At 48.8% G+C, this 17,127-nt stretch overlaps 1 protein-coding gene across 2 annotated transcripts in view; it reads right to left on the minus strand.

Moving 5' to 3' along the window:
• Nucleotides 1–17,127, minus strand: part of STK11 (serine/threonine kinase 11) — a 34,475-nt gene that overhangs the window by 6,106 nt on the left and 11,242 nt on the right. For both annotated transcript variants that reach the window (XM_048927486.1, XM_048927487.1), the window contains exons 4-8: nt 16,614–16,746; nt 16,011–16,147; nt 15,369–15,496; nt 7,640–7,697; nt 764–957 (exon numbers count right to left, since the gene is read on the minus strand). In XM_048927486.1, the coding sequence (XP_048783443.1) occupies nt 764–957; nt 7,640–7,697; nt 15,369–15,496; nt 16,011–16,147; nt 16,614–16,746 (650 nt within the window). The remainder of the gene's footprint in view (nt 1–763; nt 958–7,639; nt 7,698–15,368; nt 15,497–16,010; nt 16,148–16,613; nt 16,747–17,127) is intronic.

Raw genomic sequence — 17,127 nt, forward strand, 5'->3', positions numbered from 1 at the left:
GCAGCGTGGTTAGCCTTAAGCTACAGAAACCAGGGCTTTCCCTGTGACATGGAAAGCTCAGCCAGCTAACTCCTGTCACACCGTCATGAAGTGAATCAGCACTGCTGCTGGAGAGCTGTAAAGCCAAGCAGGCTTTGCCTGCAGTGGTAGCACGGAAATGCTTTCAGTCTGCTGCTCACAAGTGCAGAGGGAGCAGAGAAAGAATCACAGCTCAGTCACCACCACTGCAAAAACCACATGGCTGGATCCACACCCCCCTCCTCTTACTTGGTTGGCTTACCTTAACACAACAGGAAGCCCCCCATAGAGAAAGGGGCAATTTGGACACTGAGTTACCAAGACCAGAGCAGAAAAAGGCTCAGCACAAGGCTACAAGCACCCTTGTCTCCCAGATGTGCCATCTATTCGGAACACTGAGTCATTTCAGGGCTGTGCTCCAAAATAACTCAGCGAGCCTAGCAAAGCCAACCAAGAGAATTAAGTGTGCTTGAACAACAGTTCAGCAGGAGCAAGCTATTACTGGATGAAGGAAGGAAATCAGCAGATGGGCAGCACACAGGAAGGGACATCCTGGCTGATCAAATAAAGGACCAAAGCATCCAGAGCATCACGGCTCGCTGGCTGTGAGTCACTCACATCACTTAATAATCAATGCTCTCTTCCTCTGCTGGGAGGATGCGTTCAGACCCCAAGGCCTTTCCTAAAACACTCTGAATGGACAAAGAGTCACCTCTGTCCTCATTCCAGCATCATTCCCTCCTACCTGGTACTGTGAAGTCCTGAGTGTAGATGATATCATCTTCAATGTCATACAAGTCATCATCTTCGTCCTCATTGTAGCCATGCAGATCTTCCAGATAAGGCACCGCCGTCATACTTCTCCACTTGTCCTTTGTTTCTGGGCTAGGAGGTATGGGCACCAGAGTCTCTGCCTGAGCGTGTTTCTTACGAAACCAACTGCAAAGAGACCAAGAGTAAAATTTCCATCAGGACAGCTTCACTTTTCTGAAGGCAGCAAGAAATCCTCAGCACCATGGGATGATCCCATCCCCATCCCCATTCAGAGCTGCGTGGAGTTAAGGAGAACTTCCAAGGCAACGCCATGCCACTGCAGGCAGAACACATCCACAGCTCTCACAGTCAGAACTACCTTCTGAACACAGCCTGGTTTCCTGGTGGGCACTGATATCAACCCCCTCCCCTGTGGTCTGGATGTCATTTGAGCACTGGCACAAATAGAAAAGAAACTCAGCCTATCAACTGCACTCTTGTGCTCATCTTGCTAAATATTATGTGGACGCCACTTATCTGCACAAAGGGATGCTCAGACTCTTCCACAGCAGGAGGTAGCCTGGAAAGCATTTTTTTCCCCCTCCCCTGCTCTTATTTCTACTGTAGGCCATCAAAGTGTGCTGCCTTGGAATCAACTGCAAACAGCCCTCAAAAAGCAGAGAGAGCTGAACACAGCACTGCCTGTTCACCTCCTGCAAAAGTGGCATTCTAATCAAGTCACTCAGCAAAAGGAAGGAGTTAGGAGATGAATGAAAGCATAACCACCGGGATTGGGAGGAGGGATGGACCTTAGCTCAAAGCCCTGCTTCTCAGCTGGGACCCTCCAGCATTCCTCTGCAATAAGATGGAGTTGTGGAGGGAGGCAGCACCTGGCCTTCTGCAGTACCAGAGAGTGAGGCAGCCCCTACCTTCAGTAGGTGAAGTTCCAGCAGGAAATCTGTTGTGGTTTGGCACTGAGCACGTTGCTGTCATGCACAGAACCACATCTGGCCCTTCCCTGCTCAGCCTGCATGGAGGAATGACCCTGGGAGGTCAGCACATCCCAGTCAGGCACTGGCAAGGATCCACCAGCACTCCTACAGCTGCAGCCTGGTGAAAGCAGCATCTTTTGGGAAGGTGACAGAACGTGTTAAGTTCGACCTCTGGTGCACAGAGCAGCATTACAAGAGCAAAGGAAAGTTCAGGAAGCCAACAGGACCAGCATAACTAGATTTGGGCCAATGGCTTTAGCAAATGCTGTGGCTGGCTTCCTCAGCGATGTGCGTGGCACACAATGCTCCTAATTTGATCATTTGATTTCCTTTCCTTGGGAGACTGCTTTCATCAAGGAACCGACTGCCAAGATAGTGCACAGCGCCTGGGCTGACCCAGCACAGCCATCAGCTGCTCCTGCCAGGGGCACTGGAGCTAAAGGGAACCCAACTAAATGCCAGGGACCCGAAGAGAATGGAATATACTGGAGAAATGGGATCCGAATGACTGCCAAAGAAAGGAATATTTTAAAGGGAGAAAGCCTACAAATCTCCAGCAGCTGAAATGCAGCAAAAGAAAAAACACTCGCTCTGCCTCTTTCTTTCCTTCTGTCCTACTTACCAGGAGAGTAAAAATAGGTTTTTATTAACAGCTGAAACCTGAATCACTGTACTCCAGTCATAATGATCCCATCCTCTGGGAGGCGATTTCAAATACTTGCATATGCATACATGGTAATGAGGCTATAGAGTGAGCAGAGCAATTCATTGAAGTTCTAAGAAAATCAAAGTCCTCTTGGAAGGAGCCTGGAGCAATTCTTTATGGAGTAGCAGAGCATTTCCTGGCAAGCAATTTTCCAGCAGGGACAGAGATGCTGCTCTCTACACCAGCACTAAATGTGATTAGTGAAGATTTGCTGAGGACCACAGGCTCCCCCAAACGCCCTGCTCCTGCTCAAGGTGCTGCTGACTGGCTGAGCCACAGAGCAGCTCCATCCCCATCAGTGCTGAGGATGGAACTGAGCACTGCCTCACTGCCTTCACCAACACAAGATCACAGCCTGGGTCTGAGCACTGCTGACAGTGTCTATTTCACTTATTCCCAAGCAATTTTACTAGTGATTTCTGAGTCAATTGCACCAGCGCACACAGCAGCTTACCCAGTGTTACAGCAGGCTGCTGCTTAATCAGTTAGGGGAAAATAAGTTCCTGCAGATCTCAGAAGCACTGCCTGCACACAGCATCTTCTGGCAGGCTCCTTGCAGCCCATGAGGCTGTTTTAGCTGCTCCCAGGCCTTAAAACTGAGCAAAGGGAGCAGCAGCAGAGATCACCTCTCAAGCTTTGCAAGCTTGTTAAGAACGCCTGCAAAGCATGGGCTCTGGACAGCAGCACAGCATTAATTGTGAACCTGCCAGACAAGAAGCAGGGTCCAGACAGAGCTGCTATGATCTACAGGGAGCTAAGATAACAAGGGTCAAGGCTGAATGAAAAAAAGGATCTGGGTCAACCAGTGCTTATTGAGTCTGTCTGCTCTGCAGCCTCCCAGCTCGGATTTTGTATCAGAAGTCATCACACTGCTCTTCTCAAGTTCTGGTATAAGCAAGGTTAAAATAAGAACCAGTAAGCACAGCTGCCTCCTCTGAATACTTACAGCTAATTCACTTCCCATTCTAGGCCACAAATATTTCAGTTTGCTTGTTTTGGATATGGAGAGCCTTCTCTGCAAGCAGATGTTGGGCTGCAGATCGCTGTCCTGCCAGTGAGGAGCAGCTATGAAAGCTCTGCCACCTCCCATGGTGCTGCCTGAAGGCTCCAAGCTTACAGAAAGGTCACAGTCACCACAAGAAGCAGCCAAGTGCACTCCTGCCCTGCTCAGCAGGCACACAGCACGGCCCCTGCAGCCACTGCTCCAACTCCCGGGGCAGAAAGAGGTGCTCCGCTCCTCAGGTCAGTTGCATTAGAAAACCAACAAACAAAAACCAAACAGGTAAGAGAAGCAGCTCTCCCCTCACTGACGTAAGACCCAAAGGTCACAGTTCAGACTCCTACGGAGAGAGGTGTTCTGTGCACAGATGGAGACTCGCTTTCCTTTCACGCAGCAGACAGTCGCATTACGAAACTGAGCTGCAAAACGTGGGCAGAAGAACCAAAGCCTCCCTCCCTCCCATGTGCCTGCCACAGGGAAGCAAGACAGAGCCAGGTGCCTGTGCAGGAAAGGAAAGGAAGAGAGCTCACATCACCAATGCAGAGAGAGATCCCTGCATGGCACCACAGCAAAGGGGTGGAAGGGTCCAGCAGTACATGCACACACGTTAAGGGAAACCCCTCCAAGTCAGGCACAGAAGGCAAGGAGCAAACTCAGCATCTGAGAAGGAACCCAGAGGGGTTCCCCAGGGCTGCAGTGCACAGGTATGCAGCACAGCCCAGCAGCGCCGTGTTCCCAACCTCTGAGGTGATCCCAGAGTCGGGAGCAGCACTGCATGTCAGCAAGCAGCGCCGCTAACGAGAGTTGGAGGTGCCTCCCCTGCCTTGCTATGAACTCTTGCAAACGTATCTATGACTGAACAAATTACGTGTGACACTTCTGGAGAAGGAAGGCAAGATGGTTGCCTTGGAAACAGGGGACAGAGGTAGAATTCTGCATCCACTTCATCACTTTAAGTGCTGCAGCAGGGTCAGTGAATTAGTTACAAACTGCAGTGTACAAGCATTAAGCCCTTCAGCAAAAGCACGAGGCAGAGAGGAGACCATGGATGATCTGCAGGGAGAGGGCTGCTGCTCCCTGGCTCTCAGCAGCAAATCCTCACTGCTCCACACCCCCACCCAGGAGTACACAGCAGTCATGGAGGTGAAATAAAAGTGTCAGTTTTCATTGAGCATCATCCTCCCCAGATCCTTCTGGGAAAAGCAGGTTTCCAGGCTCGTTCATTGTTATTCAGGGGTCAGCTTCTGGTGGTTCAGAAACTTGGATGACAGGCTGGGAGAGTTTTAATTCATTGCAGTTTACAAATCCTGAGGCCAGTGCTGCATGCTTTGCTTTGAAATGCTTTTCAAACCATCGAGAAATGGGCTGAGAGAAGTAATTCAGCAGGACCGAGCTAACAAGAAAATGCTGAAACATGAATTTGATGTGAGAATTCAGCTGCAGAAGTGAGGAGAGGAGGAAGGCAGCTGGCAGATGCAACACTGGGCAGATCCTTCCTACAGAATTCTTCAGATAGGGCTGCCACTGCAAGGGAAAAGCATTCAGAATAGCTCTGAGAACAAAGGGAGGAACTGACTGCTTTGCCCCATCAAGCTGCCTCCAGCAGCTACAGCGCTTCACCAAGCAGCACTCCACTCCTGCTCAGCATTCCCCACATCCACTGAGAAAGCCTCGTGCCCTCAGTGCTGCACCAGAAGAGAGGCATCACTGTACAGAAGGAGCAGCTTGGCCACTTGTGCAGCTCAAAAGGGCTAAAAGGAGTGTAGAAACCCAAAAATCATTGAGCATCACTCCACTCCACCCCAACCAGATGTCTACAAGTTCTGGCCATCAAGGCACTTTCTACCAAAATGCTTTCCCCAAACCTTCTGACAGTACCTGAATGACTACCTGCTGTCCTTCCAATTGCTTTGTTTGTTTTTAAATAAAGCAGGGGCTGCTCGAGCTAAGGGCAAAGCTTGCTTCTATTTAAAGAAAAATAAAAAGGAGAGAACTGAGCCGGATTCTTTAACACAGTGCTGCCCCACAAAAAGGAGATGGGCAGCCACATCGGAAGCCCAGGGCTGCAGGCTCTGCTGTGAGTGATGTAATTATTAGGATGCCACAGCAGGAAGAAGGAGGCAATTACTAACAGGGGAGAAAAGCCTGTTAAGAAGCACTGGCTAAGCTCACAGAAAACCAATAAGAGACTGAACCTTGGAAATGCTCCTGTGTTCACAGGTACAGTCTCTCTTCAGTCTCTATTGGTGCTATGAGATTAAAGGCTCACCAGGAGCAGCTGTGCCCAATTAGAAGGCAGGCTGTGCCCACACAGCACAGAGATGCTGCTGCCCCCCATGCCGGGAGCACGCTCTACTTCCTCCTGCTTCTTACCTCCAGGCAGGGCCTCTAGAGAAACCTCTTGGCTTCAGAGCTGATGCAAAAGCTCCCTGCTAAAACCAGGTACATAAGGAGCTGGGTAAGTAGCTCAAATCCCAGCAGACAGTAACACATGAGAGCCACCTACACTGGCCCAAGCTTAGGGGCAGCTCAGTGCAACACCTGCACCCACAGCACTGCTAAGGAACAAATGGCATTTCAGTGTTTTCACTGACATACCTGCTGATCTCTGCTCCACAGAGTTAATTCCTGCCTGCTCCCTCGCTGTGCTCACTGACAAGGCATCACTTGGAGCTCGTGGCAGCTGCTCACCACTCAACATCACTGCAATGAGCAGAACTATTCCATTACAAAGCACCACAAAGGGATGCAGTGCTTTGCTGTCTAGCTTGAAGCTCTCTAGCCCTCAGAGGAAGATGGGAGGACTGCCACTAACAGCAAGAGCTATTGTTTCCAAGACCATCTCTATACAGAGTGGTGAGCAGTTTTTAAGTGCTGTGCAGCATTGAAGAGGCCAGCCCCAAGCAGTGTCTTTTGTAACCCACTGTTTTACTGGGAAGCATGTACATGGGGCAGGGCACTCCTGAAAAGCAAATGCCTGCTCCTGTCATCTCCCAGACCCAGTGAAACAACCAATGCACAGCACCTGGAGACGATCAGAAGACTCTGCCTGACTGCTTAATTAATTACCCAGGCAGCTACATGAGCTTTGCCCCCCCCCCAGCCCCTTTGATCTTTGCAGGGGCAATTGCAGCTGCTCCTCTGCAGAACACCAGTGCAGTTCAAGCCTGTCTGCTTCTGTTCTGCAGCTCCTGCAGACATCTCCCATGCCATAACATCTACCAGGGATCCTCATCTGACAGCACACTGTTACCCACTGCCACTTCTTTTTTTTTCCCCTCAGAGAAACAAACAGAAAACACAAAAATAGTGCTCTTCCTGCCTGCAGGCAGCACAAAGCAGGCCCACTGCCTTACAGGATCAGAGCCTTGTTTTTACAAGGCTCCCAGAAGCTTTCTGGGCAAGCTTGTAGGCAGGACCTCTGCTGAGCATCTGCGGTCCAGCAGGCAGCTCTGCATGTCCTCAGAAGCACTTCCTATTCAAACAGGAGATAAGCTAATGCAGCCTCCGCACTGAAGCATCCTTATGATGCTTTTTTGTTCTTGTACTTTTATCCGCCCAGGAAATCTCTGCTCAGAGGCAGCGTGTTCAAACAGATCCTTTAAAAAAGGGGAAAAAAACCCTCAGATAACGACCTCTCCCCCCTGTCCTCCCCCCCCCCCAGACAAAGGCAAGGATAAAGCAGAGGATTTGGGGGAAGGAGGAGGATGACATTAAAGAGAAAGAGAAAAAACATCCCATTGTCCTGGAACATACTGATTCCATATGGAGCAAATATGAAGGGATATTTCTGTCACCAGGCTGTCCAGAAAACCAACATATTACTGAAACCAGCTTCAGGGAACCCCTGCTCCATCAGTGCTAGCTGGCCTCTGAAACAAATTACCCAGAACCCTTAATTATCAAGAACCAGTCGCACTAGGAACATATTTTCAACATATTCATTATTTACTGGTTAGCAATTCAAATGCTCTAACCGGATGCTCTAATAGGAGGGGAAAAAAAAGCCAAGTGGATGTTGCCAGAGCTCCAGCAGAGCTGAAGGAAGGTTATCTAGTGACTTCCATGTGTCTGCTGTCAAAAGGAAAAATGAGTTGAGAGCAATAGCATAGGTACATTAGCATAAGAAGCAGAAAGAGAGTGACTAATAGGAAGAAGCTGAACACTCACTTGTGCTGCCTTATCTGCTGTATTGAAAATCTCTTGGCTGGGTCGTATTCAAGCATCCCTGAAAAGGAGAAAAAGTCCAGGTGTGATCACAGAGGCTCTCAGCCAAGCTGAAGACGAGAAGCATGAAGTGCTGCCCTTCCCTCCCACCCCCCTGCCCCTGTGCCTGGCCCTCCTGGCAGCTTTTGGTTACCTGCAGAAACGTTTCTTGCATCAGCCCCAGAGAGCTCAGCACAAACCCCAACCCCGACTCCTGATCCACCTGCAAGGTGGATACGACCTTTCCCTCCTTCACCCTGCAGGGACAGACTGGTACAGCCCCAGATCACAGGCCCAAACGTGTCTCCAGGCAAGGAACTGCAAGACTTTGCATTTCACAGGTAACGCTATTGAATTTTCTCTGTGGAAGAGCCCAGGCCTCAGGCACGACACATCGACCTGCTCAGCATCCCCAAAACTCTACAGCCCAGTGATATTCTGATCTGGAAGAACAGCTGGGGAGAACTGACACAAACCATCCTGCTGCCCATCCCACCATCCATCCTTCTGTCTGAGCCAGTCTTGATTTCTGGCACCTGTTGCTGGGATTAGGGTGAGGAGAAGGGAATGGGGAGAAAATAGGAGAGGGGAATGGGGAGAAAATAGCTTATCTGGATCCTCCCTGGAAAAGAAGGAGGTGATTCCTTACAAAGCAGACTTATGAGATGCTCCTTTCTGCTCCACGATCTCAAAAAAGCTTCACAACTCCTCAGAAGTGACAGGAAATTCTGCTGTATTTTTCAGAGGCTGTTCAGTGGGACCTAACGAGCATCATCCAGCAGAATCCAAAATCCCTCCAACCGAGCTTCCAAGAAAATATTCATCTAATGGGTGTCAAACTCTCACTGCTATGCATTGCAAGCAGCTTTGCATCTGCTGGATAAAAGCCTCTCGCTGCTCTTGAAGCACCAGCAGAAGGGCTTTGGGAAGAGGGGAGAGAACACTGCAGGGAGCTGAGGGGAATGGAAACCAGGAGCAGAACAGATCTCTCAACAGGAGAGAAAGAGGATGGGACAACGGACTGGGGAGGGCTGCTGTAAGGACACCGTGGACACACAGGGACAGGAGGTGCCTTCAGATAAGCATTTATGAACAGAGGGCTGGAATGAGAAACTGCCATTTAAATAAGAAGCTGCGAGGGCCTTGCAGGTGAGATTCTGCAGTGCTGCTGAACAAAGGTATTAGGAGACAGAAATCAGTGTGTGATCAGAGCTGATCAGCAACACCTTCCTCATCAGATCAGTCTGCATCACATATCACTAACAGCAACGGCCCAGGGACGACTGTAATAACACAAAACAAGCAGAACAAAACCAAAAACAGGAAGGCACTGTGAGTACCTCCTCTTTTGCAAGGCTTGAACACTCCAAACAAGTGCATGCTTAAGGAAACAAGCTTTTGATAGCCATTTTTTCTTCCTTACAATGAGATTTTTCTTTTCCCCCAGCAGATCAAGAGCTTCCTTCAGCTCAGTTTTAGCCTGTATCCCCACATGCCCAACAAGGATGCAGAAATCCACCCCCTGCTCCTAAAAGCACTGAGCTGAGTCTCGACTCCAAACCTGACAGCAGGTTCCTCACACGGTGCTCTTGGAGCAGCCACTTCTGGAGATGACATGAAAGGGTTGGGAAAACACCTTGTGAAAGCCTGGTCCACTGCATCACACCAAACCAAAGGGATTTGAGAAGAGTCATAGCTGGGGAACCAGCCCACTGCCATGTCTGCTTGCCTAAGAGATGTTCAAGACTAGAGCATATAGCAAGAAAAGGGACAGTGTGAAAGGACTGATGTTGTTTTCCCCTCAGAAACCAAAATGCTGTTTCCCACAGCAATCTGAGAAGATTTATCAGTGCTGATGACAGCAGGAATAGCTTCAAGCAGATGGCATCGCTATTGATCCACGTTGTATCACTGTGATGGAAGTTAAGAACAAGCAACCATGGGAAAACTTGCTGGGTGCACCACAAGCATCTGGTCACCTGAACTCGAGGCAGCAGAGCCTTCAGCATTCAAGGCTTTAAACAGAACTTAGCAGAAATGCACTCTTGCCTTGCTGAGACCACAAAACCCACCGCAGGGCTGCGTCACACGGCTGAGCTGACAGCAATGCTCCTTGCTCAAGAACCCTCAGCCTTGAGAGCACTTCCCTACGCTGGGTATTTTCTCAAGCAGAACAAAGCCTTGTAAACAAGCAGACAAGGCTGCAACCGGACCAGAAGTGGGAGCACGTGGCAGGAGGTGGGTGGTGACAGTGGCAAAAGCTGAGGGGCTCAGTTGTGTCTGCTGTAAGGACCACCACCAGAAATGTCTTGGGATGTAAGATGTCTAAAGTAAGAGCGAGAGGCAGGGAAGGGACATTTGAGCTGATCCTGAATCTTGCTAGCCTGCAAAGTGCTGCAACGACGACAATACAACAGCAGTGTTGTTCCATAGGGCTAATCCCAACTTGTTTCCTCAGCTAAGCCATCATTTAGTTCAACCACACTTCAGAAACTCCTCCAGTCCCAGGTAAAGAAAGGCTGGAAGGGACCCCAGGGATCCCAACGCTGCAGCCTCCTGCTCACAGCAGGCTCCCCTGAGCACATCACCCAGGACTGAGTCCAGTCAGGCTCCTAGTTTCTTCCTCCAAGGATGTCAGCCCCACTGCCCCCCCAGCACTCAACCAGTAAAGGAGTTCTTACATCCAGGTGAGATTTTCCCTCTTTGTTTGGCAATTTCTTTCTTCCCTTGTAAAGTGAGCAGAAAGTGGTTCAGAAGAACAATCAACTCCTTTCAAACTCAATGGCCTATTGGTAAAATCATTGGTAATTTGACAGTAACTTCACAGCTGAGCTTCCAAGGGTTTTTGTTCATTTGTTTAGGAGACACCAGAGCTGGTACTGGTAAGGTTACCTTATCAATATAGCCAGGTCAGGACTGCTCCCCTGCACTGACTCTTCAGACCATATTTCAGAAAGGTGTTTTTGGAAGCCAGTTTCTCAAGCCTGGGATAAAATCCTGCACACTGCAGCAGATACAGCTACAAGTTCTTCCTAGAAGCATCCCGTGCAGTGGTACTGCCCCAAGGCTCTTGTGATTAGTTTGTGCATTGCTCTGCAGGAGCTGGAACAGCCTTGCAAGCAGCTTGCAGCTGGAGGAAAAAATTGTGCATTCTTTCAAATGCTAAAGAACAACAAGGCTAAGAGAAATGTAAGGCAGTGATCAGATGGAAGCGGTGCAAACAGGGTAAGGTTCCAGGGTAAGTTATTAACAGGGGTCTGACAGCACCAGTCACAAACTGCTCTGGCATTGAGCTGCACTGTTATCTTACAATCAATTAAAAAGGCACAAATAAGGTAAATGAGCAACAAGAAAGCTTCCTTTAAGGAAAAAGACTGTAGTTGGGGCAGCGTCAGGAAGAAAAGACAGCATCCAATCATCAAAAACGTACAGTGATGTGCTCAGCTGTGACTCACTTGCAGCCGGCCTGCGGCCGAAGTCCTGCGATTTCATCACGACAAAACATCACGTACTGCTCACCAGGCAGAGCATCACGAGCGCCTGCCCACAGCAACCACACGCACTCTCTACCATTTACGGTAAAGATCTCCATGCAGATGATCTGCCAGTGGAGAAGAGAGGCTGCAATGGGGAGAATCTGTGGGAAGATGCCTGGCTTTCGGACCTCCAGCCCATGGGATTCCAGCAGGACCCACTGTGCCCATACGTGGGATGCCACGCTTGTGACAGCCTGTGACAGAGACAGGGGTCTCAAACCCCTTTCAAATTCTGCCAAGGGGCAACGTGAACACAGAGACCACAGTCCTGTTTGAGCTCCTTGTCACAGATGGCAGCTGAGGTGTTGGAATGATCCTGAGCAAGCATGGCGTTACGTGGTGAGGAACGGCTGCTTACAAAGCAGGCAGCACAACCTGAAGCACGTTCATTCAGAGGCAGGAAGAAATCCAACAGCTTGAATTCAACCTGGGCTTTACTTCAGTCTTTAACTCGGCAACCACTTTAAGCCATCGATACAAAGCAGAACATCTGTGAAGCGAGATGGATTTTTCTCCTCTCCTTCATCCTCCTCAAGCACAACCAGGTGTCCTGACCAGAAACTCCTCTGCAGAGGAGCCTTGAAAAATGCAGGACACTTTGTGCTGGATGGTTACAGGCCCAGCTCAGGGGATTCCCTGTTACTACTGCATTAAAGCATCCCATTGCCATCAGAAACGCATCCCTGACAGTTAAGGTCACAGCAGTTGTACAGAAGTAAGAAAACAGAACGCTGAGAAGCCACCCAACTCATCTCCAGTCACAAAACCAGCTTGCAGCAGAGCCTGGACATAAACCCAGGTGTTTAATGCAGGGAGTGCAGTCTCAAAACTTCAGAGAAAGCACAGAGTCCATTAGAAGAGGAGAAAAGCTCACCCTCTGCATTTTTCTTGCTCAGAAGTGAAGTGGACAGGAGTCAGTAAGTCACATGCAGATGCAGACAGAAGGACCTCAAGGCTATTTGCAGATGCTTCCTGACTGCAGACACAGAAGGCAGAACAGTACCAAGCCCTTTCCCACCAACAAAGAGCACAGCTAAAGCTTTGTTTCTGATTATGGGACAAGAAGAGGGGCAGCATCCCAACTGGTTGGTTGAAGTACGCTGCCACAAGTCAAATACCACTCAAGTTTTAGGTCCCCTAAATTCTGCTTTTTCTGCAAATTGGAACAAAGCAAGGGAAAAAAAGTTAAAACACTGCTTCAAAAGTGGTCAACTAAAGGACAGAAAGCCTTAAGAAGTAAATTCAAGCACTTGCTTCATGGGCAAACTGCCACAAAGGTCAATGTAACTCTTATAGCCAGAGAGCAAACAAGCACTTTGCAGCACACTGAATTCTCACATTAAGGACAGGATGAACGCTTGCAGCACTGCAGAGTGCTCTAGAAGTTGTTTAGAAACAACACAAAGGCAAAACAGAATCTACAGTAAGACAGAGCTGAGCTCAGGGTGTCTGTGCTGCTATATGAAAGCATCAGCCTGCCTATGATGCCTGATCTGCAGCCTATGATTCCGTGGCACCTACCAGGAAATGCAGATGTTCTGGAGGAAAAGCATGAACCAAATGAAGCACTCCAGTTCTGCCACCACAGCTATGCAGCATCAGCTGGTTGATGCAGTTGCTGAGCTGCCCTCCATCATACTGGAAAAGTCGTGGCTGTCAGATGAAGTCCCCACGGACTGGGAAAAGGGAAACGTCACTCCCATTTACAAGAAAAGGAGGAAGGAGGACCCAGAGAACTCCAGGGCATTGAGCCTCATCTCTGGGCCTGAGAAGATCGTGGAACAGACCCTCCTGAAGGATGTGTTAAGGCACACGTCAGATGTGGAGGTGATTTGAGCCAGGCAGCACAGCTTCACCAAGGGAAGGTCGTGCCTGACCCATCTGGTGGCTTCCTGTGATGGAGTGATGGCATCGGTGGACAAAGGAAGGGCACCTGATGTCACCTACCTGGACACAGAGGCAGGTAATCAGAAGGGAAATCAACTTTTTACATGGGTAGACAGTGAAAAGGCAAGGGAGAATGACCTTAAATTAAAAGAGGGAAGGTTTAGATTAGGTGCCAGGGGAAGTTCTTCACTGAGGGGAGGGCAAGATGCTGGGAAGAGCTGCCCAGAGAGGCAGTGGATGCCTCCCATCCCTTGAGGTGCTCAAGGCCAGACTGGATGGGGCCATGAGCAGTACTTGAGCTAGCAGTCAGCAACCCTGCCTGTGGCAGTGGGGCTGGAACATGATGATCCTTGAGGTCCCTTCCAATCCAAGCCATTCTACAATCACAGAGGAAAACTTATCACACCAGGCAAGAATAACAGCTTTTGTCAGCTTCACTGTGCAAATGCATACAATAAGAGGAGTGGGAGAATGTTCTGAGGTGGACTGGAGGGAAGACAGCAAAAGGAATCTTATTTCCTACTGTTCTGGAAGAGCCAAATTGGTAGAGACAGATGGCCATGTGCCTCAAGCGAGCTCCTCTGCTACCAGGTGCACTCAGCATGCATCCCTGCAGCACCCAAAGGCAGACAGCAGCTGGATGGAAGAAGTGACTCAGGCACATCTTGGACAGCAGCACCGGCTGCAAGGCTCCTTGTTTAAAGTGAGGCAGAAGGAAAAGTTAGAGAGTCTGACTGAGTCTCATCCAGGGGATGGAAAAGCAACAAAAAGGAGTTATTCTGCTAATGGAGCATAAAGCTTTGAAACTATCAATATGCTGAGGACAAGAAAAGAAAACACAACCACCCTTCCTCTGGGGATGATGCTAAGTGCAACAGTGAGGCTTACCACAAACTTCATCTGTTTCTGCTGGATGCTTCATAAGACTGCTACCAGGCTAGATGAACCTTTGGATTTACTCCATTTGGACAAATCCTGAGCTCATAAAGAGCTGCTGTGCTTTCAGCCAGCATTCTCAAAGCAAACAGCACATGTAGATTGGGACATTGCTGCCTGGGGCACGGAGCACAGCAGCCACAAGTGCTGGGCCTACAGTTGTAGCCATATCTGTAGCTACACCTGATGCAACAGTTTCCAAAAGCTGCTCAGGCCACTCAATGCTTTGAAACACGTGCAGATTACTTATTTCATCATTGGTATAGGACCAGAGGAGCTAAATCAGCCTCAGACAAGGAGGCTCACAGGGATTCTGCACTGCAGAGGTAGAGAAGCCAGCCATTTGTAGGGTAAATAAAGGCTGTGAGTGCTCTGAAACTCTTATGGCAAGCCACAAACTGCAGCAGCACTGTGCTGTCCTCAGTACAGTTACAGCAGACAGGTTTAGCAATGAACATCCATATCAGGAGCTGACCTGATGACACTGGACAGCAGGAAGCGAAGCTGACTCAGCTTCCTCAGCACCCCACAGCCACTCACCCACACTCATCCCCAACTGTTTGCAAGAATGAAACAAACACAAAAAAACACCATGTGAAACAACACAGCTTCATTTCATATTTGAAGCCAGACCCTTCTTGAATGGCTGAAGACGAAGGGAAGTGAGTAAACCTGTGCTGAGGAATGGGGAGCATACTGCACCTATATTCCTCTGGGGAGGCAGCAGGAATTCTGACCAGGATCTCCCATGTCCCACCTGCTGCTACACAACCAGCAATTGGGAGAAGAGCCCACAAAGAAGAGGAGCCAATCCTCTCCTCCTACCCAAAAGGTGCTATTCCTGTCTCTACCACAGGTTCCAGCCACCTTTGCTCCAATATCTGCAACTGAAATTTCAGGGGAAGGGAGAAGACAACTGGGATTAAAGCACTTTAGAGCAGAGGCTGATGAGGAAGGACAGCAGAACCCGAGTACTCATTATTTCACAATACAGAATGCCTGGGCAAGGAATTTAATCAAGAGTCCTCACCTGTCATTGTAAATTTAACCTTGTGAGCTCTGTCTTCAGATTTAAAAGCTGCTTAGAGCACAAGAATCCACATGAGAACCAACCTTACAAAGTACAGTCCACCATGGGTTTAAATGCATCTCAGGAGAACACCAGTACTCCGGATCTTTGTCTTACCCCCAAGTAAATTAACCTGCCTTCCTTTCTCATAGGATCCTATACCATCACAGGATACTCAGAACAAAACTCCCCAGCCTTTATGAGCAGAGCATGTGCTGCACCTCTACATTTTACCTGTTCACTCTGAGCCACCTGGGAGACTCACCTCTCAACAAGTCTGAGAGTGGAGGACCACAATCCTCTGGAATTGTGAAGTCACCTTTCCCGATGTTTTCAAATAACTTATATATATTATCCCCTTCAAAGGGGTATAGACCCGTTGTAATGTTGTATCTGTAAGGCAGAAGGAGAAGCTGTGTGAGATGAAGCACACGGAACAGATGCTCAGCTCTCATGCGATAGCATAAACCAAAAGGAGGCAAGACAAACTAAGAGATGAATATCTGGCAGTATTTGGAATGCTTCTTCTAACTTTGCCTTTCTATATCACAGCCTCTTCATTCACATGAGTCAATACCACAAAGACAGGCTGGGCTGGAAGAAACTTTTAAAAATAAATACTAGAGATACAAGCACTTTGTGGTTTCTATTATTACAGCAGCTGCGTATCTCAGATTCTGAGAAACGGCTGGCAGAGACTCACTGAGAGAGGAGATGACTTTATTCAGAACTGCAGGCACTTCAGGGAACATGCACACATCCCAAGGATGGGCCAAGCTGCACAAGCCCTCCCCAGCCCCCCAACTCCATGCACAAGAGCAACGGTGACAACAGACTGCACAAGACCGCGCTGCGTGGGGACGTGTGATTTGTCACTGCAAGTCCTGGATGCTGCATGGGCACTTACAGCGTCACCCCTGCGGACCAGATGTCTACTTTAAAGCCTGAAAAGGTATCAAGGCCATTGGCAATTTCTGGTGGCTGGAATGCTGGCGACCCTTGGCTCGTTCGGCACGTGTCATCCTCTGCAAATGGATGCAATGCCTGCAGCAGAGAGAGCCATTAGTTTCAAACTTCCAAGGCATGCAAGCTGTAACTGCTCAGAACTTTCACAAAAGGGGGAAAACTACTGAATGTCTGCTCACATATCATGAGAACGTGCAACTGTAATTAAACACCATCAGTGACATTTCCTTCGCCAACCCTACCTAGCTAAGACAGCCTCCATATATTAAGTACAAGGTTACGGTGCTTATCAATTTCACCACGCTTCTGGGCTTTTCTGGGTTTATCTGAGATTAACACCCTCCTCTAAAAGCTTCCTGGATGGAAGTTTGGTGCTGTTATCAACAGTGAGATAGAAGTGTTTTGCCAGTTACAATGAATATTCAGCAGAGCCACTCCAGAACGTTCTGCAAGTTCAGCAGAACAATCAGTAAGTCAATCGACCCCCAGAGGTGATATGAATCCTGGAAGTCACACTTCCCACTTCACTGCAGCTCTCACATACCTCTGCTACGCCTAGATCAGATATTTTCAGCGTCCCATTGGTGGTCAGCAGGAGGTTCCCAGGTTTTATATCCTTGTGGACAATCCCTTGGCTGTGCAAGTATTCTAAGCCATCTATAAGCTGACAGAAGTACCTAGAGGGACAGGTAAAGAAAACAAGAGTCCAGCGCTTCCAAAGATTAAAAGTGTGAACCATCAATAATACAGAAAGTGTTGTACAGTGACAGCACGGCAACAACTGCTCACACACTTATTTCTAACCTCATAGCATGCAGAAATATTACCCATCTTAATGCACCTGCATTTCACTGAGGCCACCTGTAACCTCAGACATCCATCTCCAGAGCTCTAAGGTTCCTTTACTTGCGTGGTGCAACGGGTTTCACATCAGCCTGCCCACCAACAAGCTAACAACCATGCTGGATATTGACAATTCTTCACCTACTAGACATCTTTCATCTCTTTTCCTGACACTGAGCTGCTTGCACCATCCCATTCAGAGCAGGCAAGCCCTC

This window comes from Lagopus muta, chromosome 26 (assembly GCF_023343835.1).
Source record: "Lagopus muta isolate bLagMut1 chromosome 26, bLagMut1 primary, whole genome shotgun sequence".
NCBI classification, from domain to species: domain Eukaryota; kingdom Metazoa; phylum Chordata; class Aves; order Galliformes; family Phasianidae; genus Lagopus; species Lagopus muta.